Raw genomic sequence first — 20,419 nt, 5'->3', positions numbered from 1 at the left:
TTTTTAAGAGGCAGAACAGGGTGGGGGGCTCTTTAATACTTCCTTCCGCTCCCATTTTTCTGCTGGGAAGAACACCCCAAAGTTGCCTTTTTCCCCACTGGAGACAAAAATTAAGGTCTCTGTAACTTTCCCCCAATGGGGGTAAAAGCAGCTCCATGGGTGGCTTTTTTTTTCAGCTGGAAAAAAGGATTAAAGAGCTCATTTCCCCCCTGCCCCACATCAAACAAATTAACCCAACCAGCTACATTTTGAAAAGTAAAAAAGTCTTTGGAAACTGATGAAGAAAATATAGTTGGATATTTTTTTTTTCCTCTGGAGGTAGGACCTGGATGGCCCAGGCTAGCCTGATCTCGTCAGATCTCAGAAGCTAAGCAGGGTTAGCCCTGGTTAGTATTTGGATGGGAGACCACCAAGGAAGTCCAGGGTTGCTATACAGAGGAAGGCACTGGCAAACCACCTCCATTAGTCTCTTGCCTTGAAAACCCCATAAGGGGTCGCCATAAGTCGGCTGCGACTTGACGGCACTTTACACACACATGACAAATAGATTGAGATGAAGGCTTCCCGGAAGAGGTGAGTTTTGAGAAGGATTTGAAAGAAGAGAGGTTTGCCCTCATGGAGTCATGCTTCCTCGGCCCATCAACATAGAATGCAATCCACAGAGATGTTATGTGCAAACTCCATGGAGGTGTACAGGCCCCCTACTGTGGTTTTGTGTAGCCCCCATTCCTGTCAGTGGAGCTTGCCCACAAGAATGTCCTTGTGGCTTGCGTCAGATTCTTCGGTGGCACTGAGCCTCTGCCACCTGACCTTAACCTATCGAAGGGCTGCTTCTGTACTTCTGTTTATTAAGGTTTCAAACAAGTGCAACCCTGAGGCGAGTTACACCCTTCTAAACCCATTAGCTGAAATGGGCTTAGAAGGGTGTAAGCCTGTTTAGGACTGCACTAATAACTTTTATGCAGTGTAGAAGGAATTATTCTCATTTAATCATACATATACAGCGTAAAGGATCAGTCCCTGTGGGGAAGGCAACATCTTCTGGGTTATTTCTTGCTTTCAACCTACCAACTGGGACTATGATGTTTTTAAAAAGGCAAATGGAGGAAAGATGTGCACATTCGGTTGTGAGTAGATGGCTATAGACCGCTGCCTGATTTATATTCAGGTCTGTGCACAGCTGGCTGTGGCGAGACTTAGTCCAAGGTTCCTTTTTTTTTCTTTTTTGCTTGTTTAGTCTGCACTGGGAAGCACAAATCACAGCCCAATGTCATCACTTCAGCAGCATCTGGATTTCATTATGGGCCTCAACCAGCCTGGCCTCTCTGTCAAGAAGAGATTCTTCACAGGATGCAGGAGCGATGTAGTTCCCTTCCCCTTTGCTTATCCCACAACCCTCCTCCCCACTGAACAGCCAGCAAATAGGGGCATTGATCAAGCAGCAGCACTTCTGGCCCCCAAGTGGATCCTTGCACAGTAGTACAGCAATGCATGGGTGTTGTAAGCAGGAAGGCAGACTGGGAAACTGTTAGCATGAGGCAGTACTGTGATCATATGAGTGCCGCCTGCTTAAAGGAACAGAGACCCTCTGTCTCCACTGTACTTTTTCACTCTCTCTTATAAACATGTATTCACTGTTACATCAAAACCAGCAAGAGGGGGGAAGAGAATGGTTGTAGCATTTTTAGTCAAAGTGCTTTAAAAAGTAACAACCAGGACACAGTCCATCAGGAAGTTCTTCTATACAAGCATTTTTCCTCACGTTTTGGTTTTTCAAAATTTTCAGTCCCCTCAGTTTTTGTGAGTGAGAGTAGTGTAGTTGTTAAGAGAGGTGGACTCTAATCTGGAGAACCAGGTTTGATTTCCTTACCCCTACACTTGAAGCCTGCAGGGGGACCTTGGGCTACTCACAGTTCTCTTAGAGCTCTCTCAGCCCCACCTACCTCACAAGGTGCCTGTTGTGTGGGGGGGAGGGGGGAAGGGAAGGCAATTGCAAGCCACTTTGAGACTCCTTACTGTAGAGAAAAGGGGGGGTATAAAAACCAACTCTTCTTGTTTTTTAATTTTTGCCTTCTGCAAACCTGAACCTAGGTCTGTAAGGAAAATTCCCTCTTCTCAAAACATGGCTTCATTGTGCAGATTTTTTTGATCCTCTAATCAGAACAAAGGGCCATTGTTCCAAATTAGATGTATTTATTATGCTAGTGTTTTACTCAACTTCAATGTGGAGGGTTTTAAAACTATATTTCTGTACCTAGTGCATTTTGTGTATTTCTGCTAGCCTTTACTGCCCCATGTTTTCATGTTTTTACATAGCTTCCTTGCTTGATTCAGGGGCTTGATGGCCGGTGACTACAAGCTACTCATTGCTTGGTGACAGGAAGAACCCATTTGAACATTTTGAGTGCAGCCATAAAGGAAGGAGATAGTGGAGTTTTTGCAGCTGGATCCGTTTTTTCCAGGTGAACTGATCTCTATTGACTGGAGATCAATTGTAATAGCAGCAGATCTTCAGCTACTACCTGGAGGTTGGCAACCCTATTCAGAGTGCAGGGAAGGCACGCTTGATATGCCTGGAGGAAGTTTACTCTTACCTCCTTATTTTGCAGGGGGGGGGGGCTGGTCTACTAGGGGGCACTCTGCACATCCTCAAAGGGTCTCTCATCTTCAGAATGAACCACTGGCTGCAGCTCCTTGGAATAACAAAAACAGGAGAGAAGCTCTTCTAAAAAGGGCCCCAACTCCTTCCCTCTATGCTAATTTCCACATAACACATTTTTAAGCATACCCAAGCCCTGTTTATGATTGTTGAATTAAAAAGTAAATAACCAGATGGATTGGTATCCCTTTTAAATGGATGCATCTGCAGACACACAAAATTAACATGGCTCCCAAGAGTCATGCCAAGCAGCTCAGGGACTACAGGCTGCTTTATAGCACTTATAGCAGAGGAAGTCCTATTGCATTAATGTGCTTTAAAGTTGTGCTTGACCAAATGAATAGGGAAGAGCTTGGAGGTGTAATTCCTTCTTCTGCACAAGGTCTCTGGACACAGGATTCTTGAGGTCTTTCTCTGCATTTGTTAAGTTTGCTTAAAAGTTCATCATTGTGCTACCATACCCCATATCCTTAAAAAAAAAATCTACACTGATGTGGATTTGGGGCCCTAAAACCACCAGTTTGATTTTTAAAATTCATGAGTTTGGGGAGGGAGGCGTGAATGCTCGCAACTAATCGGGAAATAAATCCCACCGGAACGATGAGCTAAACATCTGGCCTGCGCATGTTTCCTTGAAAGTAAAAATCCCGCTGAACTGAATTCTACCTCCTGGAATCACAAAATTGCTTGGAAAAATCATGCAATCCAATTGCACGAAGGGCAAAATTTCTTCCTTCTGGCCAGTTGCCAAAACAGGGGAGCAGGGGAATATGGGTACTTTCATTATTTCACTTTCACCCAGCCCAAATAATGCACCTTCAATCCACTTTGAAGGTGGATTTTACTGTGTGAACTGGCAAAATCCACTTGCAAACGATCGTTAAGGTGCCCTGAAAGTGGACTGAAAGTGCATTATTTGGGCTGTGTGAAAGTACTTAACAGGCAAGCCAGACAAGCCGCTGGGAGTCCCTTGAATGCAATTTCCAGGGTCCAAGTCCTCACCACCACCTGTTTTAAGCAGGCACGTGTGGATTTGGATCGGCATAGCAGAGGGCAAGAGAGCTTAGCTTTGAAATGATCTCCCCAAGCCGCTATTTGCTGCCATGGTGAAAATATACAGCCTGTGTATGCTGCACATTAACAGAAAGAATATATTTGCTTAAGCGGTTTCTGGCCCTGACCTGGATAGCCCAGGCTAGCCTGATCTCATCAGATCTCGGAAGCTAAGCAGGGTCAGCCCTGGTTAGTATTTGGATGGGAGACCACCAAGGAAGTCCAGGGTTGCTGTGCAGAGGAAGGCACTGGCAAACCACCTCTGTAAGTCTCTTGCCATGAAAACCCCAAAAGGGGTCGCCATAAGTCGGCTGCAACTTGACGGCACTTTACACACACACAAGCAGTTTCTACCGTCCTTTTGCGCAACCCCTGTAGTCGCTTCTCCCTTTTGTAACTTCTTTTTTGGCAGTGCCGGATTTACGTATAAGCTAAACAAGCTATAGCTTAGGGCCCCATTCTCTTGGGGGGGCCCCAAAAAATTAAAGGAAAAAAAAAACGATGTACATTTCCGAAATATAAGATAAAAAAACAAATAAAATAAAACCTACATACAGCAACGGTGTTTTGTGTTGCGTAGACTCCTATGATGTAAGTAACGGGCCCCGCCTGCTAGCCTGCTCCCTAAAATATCACTGGTTTAATAATTATTTCACTATTAATATACTTCTTCTTAATCGTCTTTCAGTTCAACAATTACTTTGATAAAATACATGTTTTGCTATGTGCAAATGGCTTTAGATGCCTATTAGGTCCATAAATTACCACAGAGCATATATTCAACCCAAAAAAACAGCGACAATTTGTGGCTGACCAAGGACAGCTGCACATATAAAGGGCCCCGTTACCTTCAATAGCTCAGGGCCTCCTCGAACCTAAATCCGGCCCTGTTTTTTGGTAAGGGGGAGGGGGAGGGACTACCCCTGCTCACAGGCCCGGGGAACGCCTCTTCTTCACGTGACGGGCCTCGCGGTTGGGGCAGGCCCGGTTCCCGCCCTTCGGAAGGAAGAGGCGGGGAGGCCCTGGCGCCGCCGCCGCCGCCGGACATGGAGCGCTTCAGGACGGGCTACGGCGGCGAGGAGGCCGGCGGCGACCTCCAGGCCCGGCAGCAGGCGCGCCACTACCAGCTGCTGTCCAAGCTGCAGGCCCTCGTCAAGGGCCTGCCCAGGTGAGGGGCGGGGTTTTGTCTCCGGCGGGGCGGGGACCGTTAACGGTCGCGCCTCTGCTCGCCGTGGCACCCGGGGGAGGGGCCAAGCCTGTTAATAGCAGAATTATTGTGTACAATTACTAGCGATGTATAATAACAACGGCAGCTTTGTCGGCGTCGCCCCGAGGCGAACTTTTTGCCTGGCAGCACTCACTCCCCCCCCCCCCCGGCAATCTCCTTTACGGCTGTTTTTATGAGGATTACAGTGATGCATGTGATTATGCTGTGGGAAGGGGCAAGGGGCTTTTCTTCATTTCACTCTTCCTTCTCTGGCCTAGCAGCCTTTGGGTGCCTCTCGAAGCCTGGTGGTTTGTAAACAGGGCTGCCGCGTCCAGTTAAGCCACGGTCACAATTCGCGTAGTGCAGCCACTAAATTCATATAAATTCATATAACTTTTCATGCCAATTTAACGTAATATCAAATACAAAGTTATCTAACAAGCACGCTAAATTAGGTAATTCTGTTAGTCTGTCTGCAGTAGTAGAAAAGGGCAAGAGTCCAGTAGCACCTTAAAGACTAACAAGAATATTTTCTGTGGGTAGCCATGTTTGTCTGCAGTAGTAGAAAAGGGCAAGAGTCCAGTAGCACCCTAAAGACTAACAAGAATATTTTCTGGTAGGGTATGAGCTGTTTTTCTGGTAGGGTCTGAAAGCTCATACCCTACCAGAAAATATTCTTGTTAGTCTTTAAGGTGCTACTGGACTCTTGCCCTTTTCTACTACTTAAGAATATTTTCTGGTAGGGTATGAGCTTTCTGAAGACGTGAGCTGCGGCTCACGAAAGCTCATCCCCTACCAGAAAATATTCTTGTTAGTCTTTAAGGTGCTACTGGACTCTTGCCCTTTTCTACTACTAAGCTAGGTGTGCTTGTTAGATAATTTTGTATTTGATATTATGTTAAATTGGCATTAAAGGTCTTTGTATGAATTTGGGGGCTGTACTATGCGAATTGTGACAGGGACATATAGGGCGTAGCAGGTCTATAGTTCAGCTTGTATCGTCCAGTTAAGGCGACAGATGCACCCTCGTTCCATTTTAAGGCTCTTCGTAGATCCTAAAAAGGGATAAATCAGCTCTGCTCAGCGCAGGAAATCTAATGTTGGCCATTTATTCATGGAAGTTTTTGCCTTGGATTTGCCACTCTTTAGATGCACATTTTCCCCATCTGGATTCTCAAAACTCTGCATGGGGGCTTATTGTTGAGTTTTGAGAATATGGATGGGGGAAACGTGCATCTAAAGAGTGGCAAATCCAAGGCAAAACCCATGCATAAATGGCATTAGAGTCTCGGCACCATCCAGGAAAGGAGGGTGGAAACCTGTGCTGCGTACATACAACAAATATTTGATTCCGTTGTTGCTCTTCGGGTTGGATAGCTGAAGATATCCCATAGATGAGATATTGGTGGCTGGGCTTCTCAAATGCAGGGCTTGCTGGTTTCCTTTTGTATAGGCAGGTGAGGTCAGCTTTCTGGCCACTTAACAGGCATTTTTTGTAGTTGCTTCTTCCTTGTGGAACAGCAACCCAAAACATGTAAGGAGAGTGTCTGCTTTGGTACAGTTTCACAATTCTGTATTTTTTAAAGAGAGCATTTCATACAAACTGTTAGGTTTTAAAGGAGGTTTATATTTGTTACTTATGGATTTTTTTTTCTGTTTTATTGGTTCTAGATTTTGTAAATTGCCTTGGGTCAATTTAAAACAAATTGGGCTAGAAGTAATTGAAGTAAACAAACATATTGTTTGTTTCTCCCAAAACATTTTTCTTATTCTTACCACACTCCTTTATTTTGGACACTGAACATCACACCAGGTGAGGAATTTGAGGGAATTTGAAAGGTTGCAAATTTGTGGAACTTTGTTTGGTCCTAATTTTAAAAAAATGTGCAGCCATTGTGTTAGTTTTCTTATGGACCAGCATGGCCTGCCCACAATCTTTATCCCAATAATAATAAAGTGCCATCAAGATGTAACCGACTCATGGTGACCCTGATGGGGTTTTCAAGGGAAGACATAAGAGGAGGCAGTTTGTCATTGCCTTCCTCTGGATATCAACCCCTAGTCTTCCTTGGTGGACTCCTATCCAAGTACTTACCATGGCCAACCCTGCTTAGCTTCAAGTTCTGACAAGCTCAGGCTAATCTGGGCTGTCCCACTACTCTTGTCTGTATAGCCTCAGGGTTACATAGGAAACATACTTCCCATGATTCTCTCTTGTATTTTCCCTGCAGTTCTTCCCAGCAGCGATTATCCTATACCATCCTTAGTGACCTGGCGTTGGCTCTCATCGATGGGACAGTCTTCGACATTGTCCAGGGCTTGCTAGAGATCCAGCACCTGACAGAGAAAAACCTCTACAACCAGCGGCTCAAGCTGCATCATGAACACCGAGGCAAGCAGAGATCATGGACAGTCTCTCCTCTCTGGGCTACAGCCAAGTTCATTTAACATGAACTGGGTTACTTGGAGCCATTCTCTTGAACTTGCTAAACAGGGTGGTTAAAGAGCTGTAGAAGTGTAGATTGCACAAAAACATACTCATTAAATGGGTGAAGGGATGAATCTAATGCAGAAAATGAGCTCAGGATAAGGATTTGGTCATCATTTCAAATTTAAGAACATAGTGTGAATGACAGGTGACTGTGTGCCTCTTCCCAGTACACAGATGCTCACGTGCATGCCAACACATAGCTTGCAGGTGAGAGAAATAGTGGGCATCTATTGCTTTAATTATATTGTTTTGATTTAAATCATTCAACTTTGACTCTGAGTTCAGGTAGCCCAGGGCAAAATCAGATCTTGCTGCTAGCTAGTAATACACAGAAAATAAGTGTATTGCTACTTGACTGCATGGCTGGCCCAGAGCAGTTTTGCCACTTCCCTCACACCTCTCTCCCTTCCTGCAGGCAGCCAGCCATTAAAACTTGCTTGAAGGAGAAACAATAGTCTCACTCTGAACAGGAGCGAAAGTAATTGCATTTCAAAAACAAATGACGTGCTTTTGCTTTGTCAACCTCCAGTGCTCAAGCAGGAGATGCTTCATAAACACAAGGAAGCCCAGCAGTGCTGTTTGCCTCACAACATGCCTTTTCTCAAAGTTGCTCAGCAGAAGGAACTAGAGGTGAGGCCTGTCTCCTCGCCAGGAACTGACAGTCTAAAGGAGGTGTCCTTTGATGTGGTTGGTTTCTCTAGTGCAAAACAGAGTTGAATAATGTTACAGATGGCATTTTATAACTTATTTTGATGTCTCAGTTGTGGCCCAGTAGGACTAGGAACTGTTTTCTTCACCACCCTTACACTTTTGACAGGTTCCTTCCTCAGCTCCTCTGAGAGGCATTGTAACTAGAGAGGAGAGTTGGAAGTTTATTGGATTGCACAACAGGAGGGAAAATCCATTGAGATAATCTGGTTAGGCTTGCATTGGGACCTGAGGTCAGGGATTTCCCATGTCCCAGTGGCAGGTGACCCAAATGGGTCTGCATCTGTTCATTTACATGTGACTTGTTTCACTGGCAAAAGTTGTCAGGAGGTGTTCGTTGTAAGTATCTTTTTACAGTTCACTCAATTCTGCAAGGGGCACAGTGGCCAAGATGGTATAGAACAGTGATGGCGAACCTTTTAGAGACCGAGTGCCCAAACTGCAACCGAAAATCCACTTATTTATCGCCGAGTGCCAATGCGGCAATTTAACCTGAATACCACCCCCAGAGGGGGCCCAGAGGGAGAGGCTAGGGTTGCCAAGTTCCTCTTCGCCATGAGTGGGAGGTTTTTGGGGTGACGCCTGAGGAGGATGGGGTTTGGGGAGGGACTTCAGTGCCATAGAGTCCAATTGCCAAAGTGGCCATTTTCTCCAGGGGAACTGATGTCTATTGGCTGGAGATCACTTGTAATAGCAGATCTCCAGCTAGTACCTGGAGACTGGCAACTAGTTCCTTAGTGTTTTCTCTCTACATATCAAGACAAATGGAAAGGTGTTTGGAGGATGGCTTGTGGGCACTTCAAAGGTGGAATAGGACTGCACGCCCCTCCGCCCGCACAGACCCAGAGGGCGCCGGAGAAGCTGCTGGAGGGAAAGAAGGAAGGAAGGAAAGAAGGGAAGGGAGGGAGAGAAAGAAAGAAAAAGAGAAAGGGAGAAAGAAATGGAGCGAGGGAGAGAAAGAAAAGTAGGGAAAGAAAAGGACAGAGGGAGACAGAGAAAGAAATAGGCCATTTATGTATGGGAGGTTTTGCCTTGGATTTGCCACTCTCCAGATGCACATTTTCCCCATCCGGATTCTCAAAACGGCTTCTGTGGGAGAGTCTGGGGGCCACCGCCAGTGATGTCGGAGGTTCCCCACCCCTGGGCTACAGCCTCCCCCATCCGGGGAGGGGCAGAGCTGGAAAGGCCAGCGGCTTGGAGGAACCACGCGTGCCGGCAGAGAGGGCTACGCGTGCCGGAAGTGGCACGCGTGCCATAGGTTCGCCAACACGGGTATAGAACATTCTGAAGTGGGCGGACAGTGCTGGGTTGCAACAAAGGGTTGGTTGGACTTGGTGGCCTTTATGGTCATTTTTATTTTGCATTCTGTCAGATTTCTCATTGGAGTTTTCTGCTATCCTTTCCCCCTTGTCTCAGGCCATGGAGCAACGAATTCATGAGGAGCAGCGCATGATGGATGAGAAAATTGTCCTGGAACTGGATCAGAAAGTCATTGACCAGCAGAGCACTTTAGAGAAAGCCGGTGTATCTGGGTTTTACGTTACTACAAACACACAGGTCTGTGCAGAAAACAGCCAGTAGTCACAGCTACTCAGTACCATGTCAGGGATTGTAATCCATTTTATTTCATACTGTGTTCCAGAAAGTTTCTGAATGAGAATGACAGGTATAACAGACAGGCTTCCCTCAAGCACTGCTTCCTGACCACTCCCTACCCTTTCCTGCCCCAAAGACATGGGTAGCATTCTATAGCATGTGCTCTACTATTCTAGACATATCCAGCTTACTCCTTTATTAAGTCACTTTTCCTACAAATATTGTTCAAAGCAAACAACAATAAAATAATACTAGAATCAAAATCATCCGGAGTACAGTAAAGCCACCATTAAAATTCAGCAGACAGACTCTTTAGCTGTCCACCATCAAAGATTTTTAAGAAAGTTGCATCAACCATCTTGAAAAGCCATCCAGCATTGATAGATTTTGTCATGATGGTGAAATTGGATTAGGGAAAGGGCTCATTGGGTCTCACTAGGGAAGGAGTTCAAGGTAGCTGCTACCTTAGGGAATATCATACTATGAGCTCTGACAGAACAAACAACACAAAGAGAGTATAATTATTTACTTACTTACTTACTTTAAGGAGCCAGGCCAGTAGCTACTTACAGGTCTCTTACCTTCATACTTTACCATTTGGTAGACACATCCCCCCACACACACACACACCAAAAAAGTGTTCTGCCACATGGGAGGGAGCTGGGCATGCTGCCTTTCTAAAGTAAAAATATTATTTTCTCTTGACAGGAACTGACTCTCCAAATGAACCTTCTGGAACTGATTCAAAAACTGCAGCAAAAGGAATCTCTGCCAAGAAGACCTTTGCTCACTACCCATTTCTAGTCAAGGTCCTTCTTAGGTGACTTGATGGGGAGGAGGGAATTTTTATATTACAAAATGGTTGCATCCTATTCCCTTGCCAAGCCTCAAGACAAAAAGCAGAGGCAGGGATTATCAATTGCTCTTTGTCTGCAGGGCTGTTGGGGGAGGGAACAGTTTGAAAGAGCACAGTTCTCTTAACACGCACTAAGGCCAGAAGCTGATTGTGGTTTTTATTTATTATTCTCTTTGATTTTTTTTTACATGTATTTATAGCTGTTGCCCACTTTCCACATTTCAAGGTTGCTTTGGAAAATGTATTTGAAGCAGACAGTAAACAGTGTTCATTTCCCTTTTTAATATCTGTGTGAGTTCTTATGTTGGGCGGGGAGGGTGGTTTGTAGAGAAGAATGAGCCCATGTTTTGGGACATTTGCCAGAGGCCTGTAGAACTAACATTGGGAAGTGTATTAGTGCCAGAGCACATGGCTTGCGTGACAAAGGTCCCAAATTCAGACCCTGGCATCTATAGTTAAGGCTGTCAGAAAGTAATAGGAAGGACCTTTCGCTGTTTTGAAGAATTGCTGCCAGTCAGAGGGGGCTATCCTGAAATACATTGTCTGGTGTAAGGCAGTGTCATCAGCTAGATTTTTTTATACCATCCATGGTGTTAATTTTATTCTTGCAATAACCCTGTGAGAAAGAACAAAATTCAAATCCAGTAGCACCTTAAAGCTCAACATATTTTTCCAGGGTATAAGCTTTTGTGAGCTTATACTGCAGATTAACACAGCTACCCACCTTAAATGCCCTTTCAGAAACTTTAGGCTGAGAGTGATTGTCCCAAGGTCACCCAGTGAGCTTTATGGCAAAATGGAGATTTGAATTTAGGTATTCTGAGTCGCAGTTTGACATGCTAAGCACTATCCCATGCTGTTCTCTTGTGTAGTAGTTAGCAAGCATCCATGCCGTACAAGTTGACCCCAATCAACCTTTGTAGCCATCAGCATCAACAAGGCCAAAAACTTTTCTAAGCAACAGCTGGGCTAGTATCAGCATCTTGGTCATGACAGGCTGCCAGATGAGAGGGGGTCTGTGCTGATAATACTTAAATGTCTGGTTGGGCACACCTTGACCACAACATAAAAGCTTGCTGGATCAGACCAGTGGCCCATCTAGTCCAGCATACTGGTTCATGCAGCAGCCAACAAGTTGCCCTGGAGGGCCAAACAAACAGAGCATAGAGGCCAAGGCCTTCCCCCAATACTGCTTCCCGCCACTGGTGTCCACAGGCTGCTTTCACACACATTGGGTAATACACTTTAACGATAATTTGCTGCAAATGCTTGCTAAAGCGCATTGAAGGTACATTATCCAACAAGTGTGAAAACAGCCAGAGCTTTGCTGCCTCTGTACATAGAGGCTTCCTTTGGTCACTGTGGCTAGTTTAGCTTTCATGAATCTGTCTAACCTTTTAAAGCTATGCTCATGTCCTCTCCTGGCAGTGAATTCCATGGTTTAATTACTGGAGAGCCAGCGTAGTATAGTAGTTAGGAGTGGTGGACTCTAATCTGGAGAACCAGGTTTGATTCCCCACTCTTCCACATGAGCGGTGGATACTAATCTGGTGAACCGAGTTGGTTTCCCCACTCCTACACATGAAGCCAGATGGGTGACCTTGAGCTAGTCACAGCTGTCTTAGAGCTCTTTCAGCCTCACCTACCTCACAGGGTATCTGTTGTGGGGAGGGAAAGGGAAGGTGATTGCAAGCCGGTTTGATTCTTCCCTAAGTGGTAGAGAAGGTCGGCATATAAAAACCAACTCTTCTTCTTGTCCTTTTTCATTAAGAAATATTTTCTATAGTCTTTTGTGAACATATTTGCCAGCAACTTCATTGGGTGCCCCCAAGTTCTACTATTATGGGGAGAGGGACAAAAGATTCCCCCTACCGGTTTTCTCCACCCCATGCATATTATGTCTCCCCTAGCCGACTTTTTCTAGACTGAAAAGTCCCAGACTCTCCAACCTTTCCTCATAGGAAATGTGCTCCAGCCTCTTAATCATCTTGGTTGCATTCCTTTGTACTTTTTCCAGCTCTGAGATATGGTGACCAGAATTGCACACGGAATTGCATTTTTCACCCCTGCTACGCACTGGGTCCACATTGTCATCAGGGTCTCCACTGCAACCCCAAATCTCTTTCAGTGTCAGTCTCAGCAAGTTTAGACCCCTTCAGTATATATTTAAAATTAGGATTTTTAAAAATTCTAATATGCCTGACCTTACACTTACCTATATTGACCAGTGTGGTGTAGTGGTTAAGAGCGGTGGTCTGGAGCGGTGGACTCTGATCTGGAGAAACAGGTTTGATTCCCCACTCCTTCACATGAGCAGAGAAGGCTAATCTGGTGAACTGGATTTGTTTCCCCACTCCTACAGATGAAGTCACCTGAGTGATCTTGGGCTAGTCACACTTGTCTCAGCCCCGCCTACCTCACAGGGTGTCTGTTGTGGGGAGGGAAAGGGAAGGTGATTGTAAGCCAGTCTGATTTTTCCTTAAGTGGTAGAGAAAGTCGGCATATAAAAACCAACTCTTTTTCTCATTTGCCACACTGTTGCCCACTCACCCAATTTAGAAAGATCCTCTTGTAAGCCCTTCACAATCCACCTTGGTTTTCAATTTACAGTGGGCCTGTAAATGCTGTAATGGAACGACTAGCAGCAAGCTGCCCTCCCATCAGCTTGGAGGGAGGGCAAGAAGCATGTGTGAATTAGAAGAGCCTGAGTCTCCTCTCCCTCCTGTTCATTGAGTGCATTATATCTCCTGAGCTTTCCATTGTGGTTAAGGAAAGGAATGTCCTATCAAAATGCTTGGTCATCCAGGCAAGGCACCCAAGAAGAATGGCATTCACCAGTTTCGGAGGAGTTCCGGTCTGCAGGAACCAGTCCCGGGAGAAGGTCTGCAACAGTTTGTCTCTGTGGGCAGCTGCTTTGGGCTTGCAGGAGGCTTTAATTAATTGGTTGTATATCACATGAAGCCGGAGTGAGGAATTTTAAGCGCTGGAGAGGATGGGAAGAAGGCTGGCATGTGAGTGCTCTGTGAGTCAGTTGGTTCTTGGGCAGATGATTGAATTCTGCTGTGCCCACTAGATGACGAAAGAGCTTCTTGTTCTAGAGCTTCAGCCTGGAGCCTGTTGGATGTTTTCAGGTTCCGCTCGATGCTTTGGAACATGTTTAGAGTACCCTTCCCCTATACCATTCAATAATCACAAACTTTTATTTTTATTCCTGTCAATGCACTTGATACATTATGCAGTTTGGAAGCAAATGGAGTAGGTCCCTGCTCCCAAGGAGCTTACAGTCTAAATTTCAACAGATGAAGAGACTACAATAAGAGGGAGTGAATATGTACCAGTGCAGGTACATGTGTGTTGCTCATCCGGCATAGGCTGGGCAGTGGCCTTTCAGGCTCCAATGCCTGTCTGAAGACAAAACACAATGTACACCCCGTCATGGTTCCTTGTTTGTATACAGCCCCACACCAGGGCACATCTGCAGTCAGATTCAGGCTCTCCTGTGTTTCAGATTGCAGCCATTAATCCTGAGTGCAGGTTCTTTCTCTTGTGCTTCTGCCCCTTTCATTATTACATAGCATTACTTTTGAAGACAACCTCGAAACTGTGGGCAGCCGCCAGATTAGCTGATAGGGATGTATGTTGCCCATTTTAAAACAGCTACGTTGGCTGCCAGTTTGCTTCCAAGTTCAATTCAAGGTGCTGGTTATGATCTTTGTGTCCTGGGGCCCACACATCTGTCTCCCGTGTGTTCCCGTGTACCAACTAGGTCCTTTAGGCTGCCACCTGCTGGCTGTTCCCCCACTTCCGGCAGACTTTCTGTTGTCAACCAGAGCCCGGATCTTTCCCACTGTGGCTCCCGCTCTGGGATGAGCTCCCTGATGCAGTGAAGGGAGCCCCCTCACTGGAGTTCTTTAAGAATCACTGCACTATTTGCCAGGGCTTTAGTGGACTATGAACAGGCTTCTTCTTTTTTTTAAGGAGGGAAGGTGTTCAACCGTGGTGTAGTGGTTAAGAGCGGTGGTTTGGAGTGGTGGGCTCCGATCAGGAGAACTGGGTTTGATTCCCCACTCCTCCACATGAGCTGCTGACGCTAATCTGGTGAACTGGATTTGTTTCCCCACTCCTACACATGAAGCCAGCTGGGTGACCTTGGGCTAGTCACACTCAGCCCTACCTACCTCACAGGGTGTCTGTCGTGGGGAGGGGAAGGGGACTGTAAGCCGGTTTGATTCTGCCTTAAGTGGTAAAGAAAGTCATCATATAAAAACCAACTCTTCTATTTGGTTTTAATTTGTAGTGTTTAAATACTTTTTGTACACTGTCTTGAGCTAAAAAGAAATGCTGGGTATAAATGATTTAATAAACAAATACCAGTGGAGAAGCTGGTTGAGCTGTTAATTTGGTGGTCACCACTGTAGCCTCTCTAGGTACCCTGGTTAGAACCAGAGACTTTCCAAGGACAGAATGTGAGTATGTTTTTTTTAAGCAGAAATCTGACTTCTCTGAGCAGAGGGTTGGATGTCACAGAAGAAAGAGGATGCTCTCACTCCCCCCCCCCCCAATTTATCTGTGGTATAAACAAAGTTGAATGCAGGCATAATCCATCTTGGCGGGCATTCTGTTTAACAGTGCCAAGCAAATGCTTTTAGCAAGCTCACAAGCAGCCTATGACAGCAGTCTTCATTTGCAACAGGTATCTGAAGGCATACTGCCTTTGAACAAGGAGGTTCCATTGAACACCATACTCAACAGACACTGGCAGCTTTCTCCTCAATCTGCGAATTGGTCTCATCCTTTTTTAGAGCCAGCTAAACTGGCGGGCAGATCACCAGCCATGTTGTGTCTGCAAATCCCACTCACAACAGGCAGAAATCTAAGCAGGTGTACTTGTTGTCATTGCACCCGTTTATACGGGGAAAGCTGCACCGGTTGGATTTCTACCAGTTCAGCCGTTGGTAAAATGCTGGGGGTGGGGGAGCGGTAAGCCAGTAGCGGGAGTTTCTCCCCCGAAGGGTGGAGAGAAGAAGGGAGGTGCTATGTATGCAGTCAAAGAGCGTTTTGCCCCGCGCCAGGAGATGCCAGCCGCCTCTGCAGCCCGTGCCCCTCTGGCTTCTCCGGCTGGAGCATCCTCCCGCCCACCTTGGCTCCCGCTTCCTCCGCCCCTCGAGCCGGCGATGCTGCTGCCTGGGGATTAGCGCGGCGGCTCCTTCCCCCCTCCCCGCCGCCCTGCCTGCTGCCTTCATGTTTAAACCATAGGGCCGTGACGCAGCGCTGCCGGGCGAGGGGAGGGGAGGCCCGGTGCGCGGCTGGCATCGGCTGGAGGCTCGGCCACCCCGGCAGGTAAGCAGAACCCCGGGGGGTGGGGGAGGTAGGGAGGGGTCCCAGCCGGGCTCTCCGCGGCCCCCCTTCCCTTGCACGCCTTCCCTCTGCATGCACAGAGCAAACAGCCCAGCCCATGGGAGCCGGGCTGAGGCCACCTGCCACGCAGCCAGTTGCAGGTGCCCGGGGTAGCCTTCGGGGAAAAGGGCCTCTCTGCAGCCTGGGCGCTCCTGGCCCTGCGTCCCCCGCCTTCGGGGCTGGGAGGGAGCTGTCCAGGGTGGGGCCTGTGCTGATTCCGCCACCCACCCTGTCCACAGCGGCGGGCACGGGCAGAGCTTTTCCCAGGGCGAGGGTGTGCGTGCGGGCACGGTGAACGCCCAAGTCCAGGCCCAAGAAACAGATGCGCCTTCCCCCAACCTTTGGTTCCAACCCTTCATTGTCCTCAATGTTCCTCTTCGACTATCCCCTTCCAGGCTTCCTTTATCCCATGCTCTTGGCTGCTTTAGAGGGTCAAACGCACTTGTATTGGATCGAAATGTACGCCTAGAATGTATTTTGAGTCGCGTGCGGAGGAAATGTGTGTCTGAGAATGTGCAGAGTTCCTTTCCTTCAGCCGAAAGACTGTAACGAAGTCTACTCGCACATCTGGGATGGAGGGGCTGCTGAGAGTTTCCACCCCATCTGCTCTTTCTTGTGGAAAATGCTTGGCCACCCCACTACCCGTTCCTTATAAGGAAGCCCACCTACCCCCCCCCCCCGTTAATCATCCCTGCTCTTAGTCAGAATACCCCCCAGCTTCAAGTACCTCTGAGCCAGCTCAAGTGACTTCAGAGGCAGCAAACTGAGTGGGGCCCCCACCCCCAGCTAGTTAACATTGGGATTTTGCCATCCTTCTTCTAGTCCCCCCAACACACCACAGAGAGCTGTCTTTCCTGAGAACAGCCTCCTGCTATTCCTCCTACACTTTTCCAATGAAAAGGATTTCTCTGTTGTTTGTGCAGGAGAAATCCCCGAAGGCAAAGAGGGGGAAGGAACACCCTTTAGGGCCAACTTTTCATATTTTTTAAGGCAGGGGAAGGGGTAGATTGCAGCAAGGATCGAGATCCTGCACTGGGCATTCATTAAAATTAGATTGTTCAAACAGCAATTCGTTTTAAGAACATTTTACATACCCCATAATGACAAGTCATATGATCTGAAACAAAAGTCCAGTCCCCCCTTCTGCCTTTTTCTTTCGCCCCACTGATATGGAGGAGCCCAGATGCTCCTAGACCCCTGTTTTGAGATTAGTAATTGACTCACAGCTCCTTTTGGAGCAAGAGAAGGGAGGAAATAGACTAAAAACAAGACAATATTCTGGGTTTGAGATCGAGTGTGAGATTCCTTTTAGGTGTTGGCAACCAAAATATCTACCCTCAGGAAGTTTGTGTTGCTGGGGTGAGGAGTGTTATTTATTTATAGCCCACATATCTCACTGAGACTCAAGGTGAATTACAACATTTAAAACCATGCAATAGGAGCAGTATCAGACATACAACAATATAATAAGATAGGTTTACAAAGCCAGGAAACAATGCAATAGAACAGCACATGGCAGGCAAGAAATGCAAAAACTGGATTGCAAAAATTTGAAAACAATGCAGTAAGAACAAGATAATGTGAACAATAAACAATGCCATAAGCTACAGCCCTTGTCCCTTTGTTAAGGGCGCCATCATTAGGTTTGTTTTTATTAAGGTTATTAAGTTTTTAAAATTAATTATTTTATGTAAATCTATTATATGCAATATATATAATTGTATTCCATTATGTTCTTAACTGCCCTGGGCCCTGCTTCAGTGAGGACAGGGTGGGTTAGAAATGTAATAAACAAATAAATGCATCCTCCTGAACAATTCCAGTTTTACTGGAAGGGGCTGTGGCTCAGTAGTAGAGCATCTGCTTGGCATGCAGAAGGTCCCAGGTTCAATCCCCGGCATCTCCAGTTAAAGGGACTAGGCAAGTAGGTGATGTGAAAGACCTCTGCCTGAGACCCTGGAGAGCCACTGCCGGTCTGAGTAGACAATACTGACTTTGCTGGACCAAGGGTCTGATTCAGTATAAGGCAGCTTCATGTGTTCATGTGTACTACAGTTCTCTTCCTCTAATAAAATGCTCTCTTGAACAATTCCATTTTCCACATTCTGTGGAATTGTAGAAGTGTGGGGATCTCCCTGACTTTCTCAGAGAGGCCACCCCACAAAGTGGGAGCCACAACAGAGAACATGTAGGTATGGGCAGCTGCTGGTACCCTTCTCACTAGTGACACTAACTTTCAGGGATTGCCCTGCTTTTCTGATACACGTCCCAGGACAATTCCTACCTCTACTTCTGGTTTTGGTGGGATATGGTCTTTAAAAAGTGATGCCTCAGAATTCTTCTGCAAGTTTTACCCCCATCCCAGGGCCTCTAGAAATTAATTTTTCAGAAGGGGACAGCAGTGGGCTTGACTTCATGTAAACACATTCACAGGAACACTAAAGGATAAATCCTAAGGAGATCTATTCTGCAGTAGGTTGTATCTTATTAAATGGGGCTTTCTCCCAGGAAATGTTCTTAGGATTGCAAACCAAGGTGCCATGTAGTGGCAAGCTGCTTGTGAAGCCGAACGTGCTTCTAAAATGTTCTGAACAGATGTATTTTTTTAATTATTTAAATGGGTAGGGCAGGATAGGCCATTGAAAAGGCCATAACTACAGCATTAAGCTGTTGGAAAAGAGAACTGAGTGGTATGGAGTATGGGGAGCCGTTTCTGGCAATGATGCCATAAGAAAAGAGGTATCCGAACCACAGGCAGGCAGCTGTTCTTATTTTCCAGCACTGAAAGATGTGTGGGAGAGCTACTCTCAAATAGCAAAGATCTGCAACCTATGGCTCAGAAAGACGAATGTGGCCAAATAAGGCTCTTTAAATGAAGATATAGTGTGGGTGGGGGGAGGTGAGATGCTGGAATAACTAGTATGTGAAGGGAATGGCAGGCAAAGATTTTTATGAGGCTAAAATGCTTCTTAGAGATGCTTTGCAAACAGGGAAATGACAGAGATGAAAAGTGGCCAGTAATCTAGAAGTAAATACTGCCCAAATGTATGCCAGAGCACAAAAACAATTCCACAGGGTGCTCCTGTGTATATTTATTACTCATTGGGAGACAGTGTGTGCGCCACTTTCCTATTAAAGAATGTGCTGCAGCAACCATTGTTTGAGCTGCAAAAACTTTTTGGATCAACATGCCAAGGTTCAGTAGTGTTAAATTGCATATTTTCAGTTAGGGTTTCTTATGTTAGCTTTCTGTTGATCTCTCGCTCAGAATTTTGCTCTTAATTTGACTCTTGTATTGTGAAAGGTTGCTGACCCTTGCCCTAGTAGGATGGGTCAGTTTTCAAGGGGCCTGAGATCCTGGGTGTCTCACCCATGGGGCTTTAAGCAGGAGGGCAAGATCCTGCCGCTTATAGAACTGATAGGGAGAAGGGGCTTCTCTGATATTAGTAGTGCAGCCCCTTCTGGGAAGCCAAGTGTCTTGGACTTACTGAAAGACATGGGAGTCCAGCTTCATCCCAGGTGTGCAAGTAGTGGTAAGGAAGAGAGGGGGAGATGGCAGCAGGCATCCTCCCCCCATTGGGCCAAGACTCCGCTCCAGTTGAGGACCACCACCACCCCTCGTAACTTTTCTTATTTGAATCATTTGGCCTTTCTAAAAAAAATGTAAACTACATCCTAACTTGGATGGCCCAGGCTAGCCCAATCTCATCAGATCTCAGGAACCAAGCAAGGTCGACCCTGGTTAGTACTTGGATGGGAAGTCTAGGGGCGAAGAAAGTCTAGGGGTGACCAAGGAAGTCTAGGGGCGAAAACGCATGGTCGCTTTAGCCTCCTTTATTCCCTGTTTCAGCCAGGATTCAGCCAGGATCGAACGCACATTTGGCGAAACGCATGCGTTCGATCCTGGCTGAATCTTGGCTGAAACAGGGAATAAAGGAGGCTAAAGCGACCATGCGTTTTCACCCTAGGAGTGTTAAACAGAGGCAGGCGATGGAAAGCCACCTTTGTTTGTCTCTTGCCTTGAAAACCCTATGGGGGTTGCTGTAAGTTGGCTGTGGCTTGACAGCACTTTTCACCACCACTACTTTGGGTCGAAGATCAACATATAAATACGATAAAACGAGTGACCAGTGAAACACACTCTGTGTATACTCGGATGCACGTCTTTCTTTATTTTGATTGCACTGAAGGCCAGACACACCCGTGACCCACTCGGGGCCCGGCTTGCCGGGAAAGGGCGGGATATAAATGCAATAAATAAATAAATAAATAATATCAGAACAGATTCCAGGTCAGCCCCTGGTGAACGGGAAATCTGAAGGGAGCAGAAGGGCCTCCCCACCTGCCCCACCCTACTCAGACTTTGCATGACAGACTCACAGAAACTTTCCATAAAATAAGGGACGGCCAGCCAGCGGGTCTTTTTCGCTAAACCGGTTCTACAGGCACTTC

The 20,419-nt window shown here is 46.5% G+C and overlaps 1 protein-coding gene across 1 annotated transcript; it reads left to right on the top strand.

The window, feature by feature from the left end:
• Nucleotides 1-4,758: 4,758 nt before the first annotated feature.
• LOC130485890 (protein DGCR6-like) lies at nt 4,759-10,518 on the top strand. The gene is made up of 5 exons (XM_056859037.1): nt 4,759-4,880; nt 7,151-7,311; nt 7,940-8,040; nt 9,535-9,675; nt 10,423-10,518. The coding sequence occupies exons 1-5, from the start codon at nt 4,759-4,761 to the stop codon at nt 10,516-10,518; spliced, it is 621 nt and encodes a 206-aa protein (XP_056715015.1).
• The last annotated feature ends 9,901 nt before the right edge of the window (nt 10,519-20,419 follow it).

Source organism: Euleptes europaea, chromosome 13 (assembly GCF_029931775.1).
Source record: "Euleptes europaea isolate rEulEur1 chromosome 13, rEulEur1.hap1, whole genome shotgun sequence".
Taxonomy (NCBI): Eukaryota; Metazoa; Chordata; class Lepidosauria; order Squamata; family Sphaerodactylidae; genus Euleptes; species Euleptes europaea.
The sequence above is the reverse complement of the archived record's forward strand: the minus strand, read 5'-3'. Positions and strand labels throughout refer to the sequence as shown.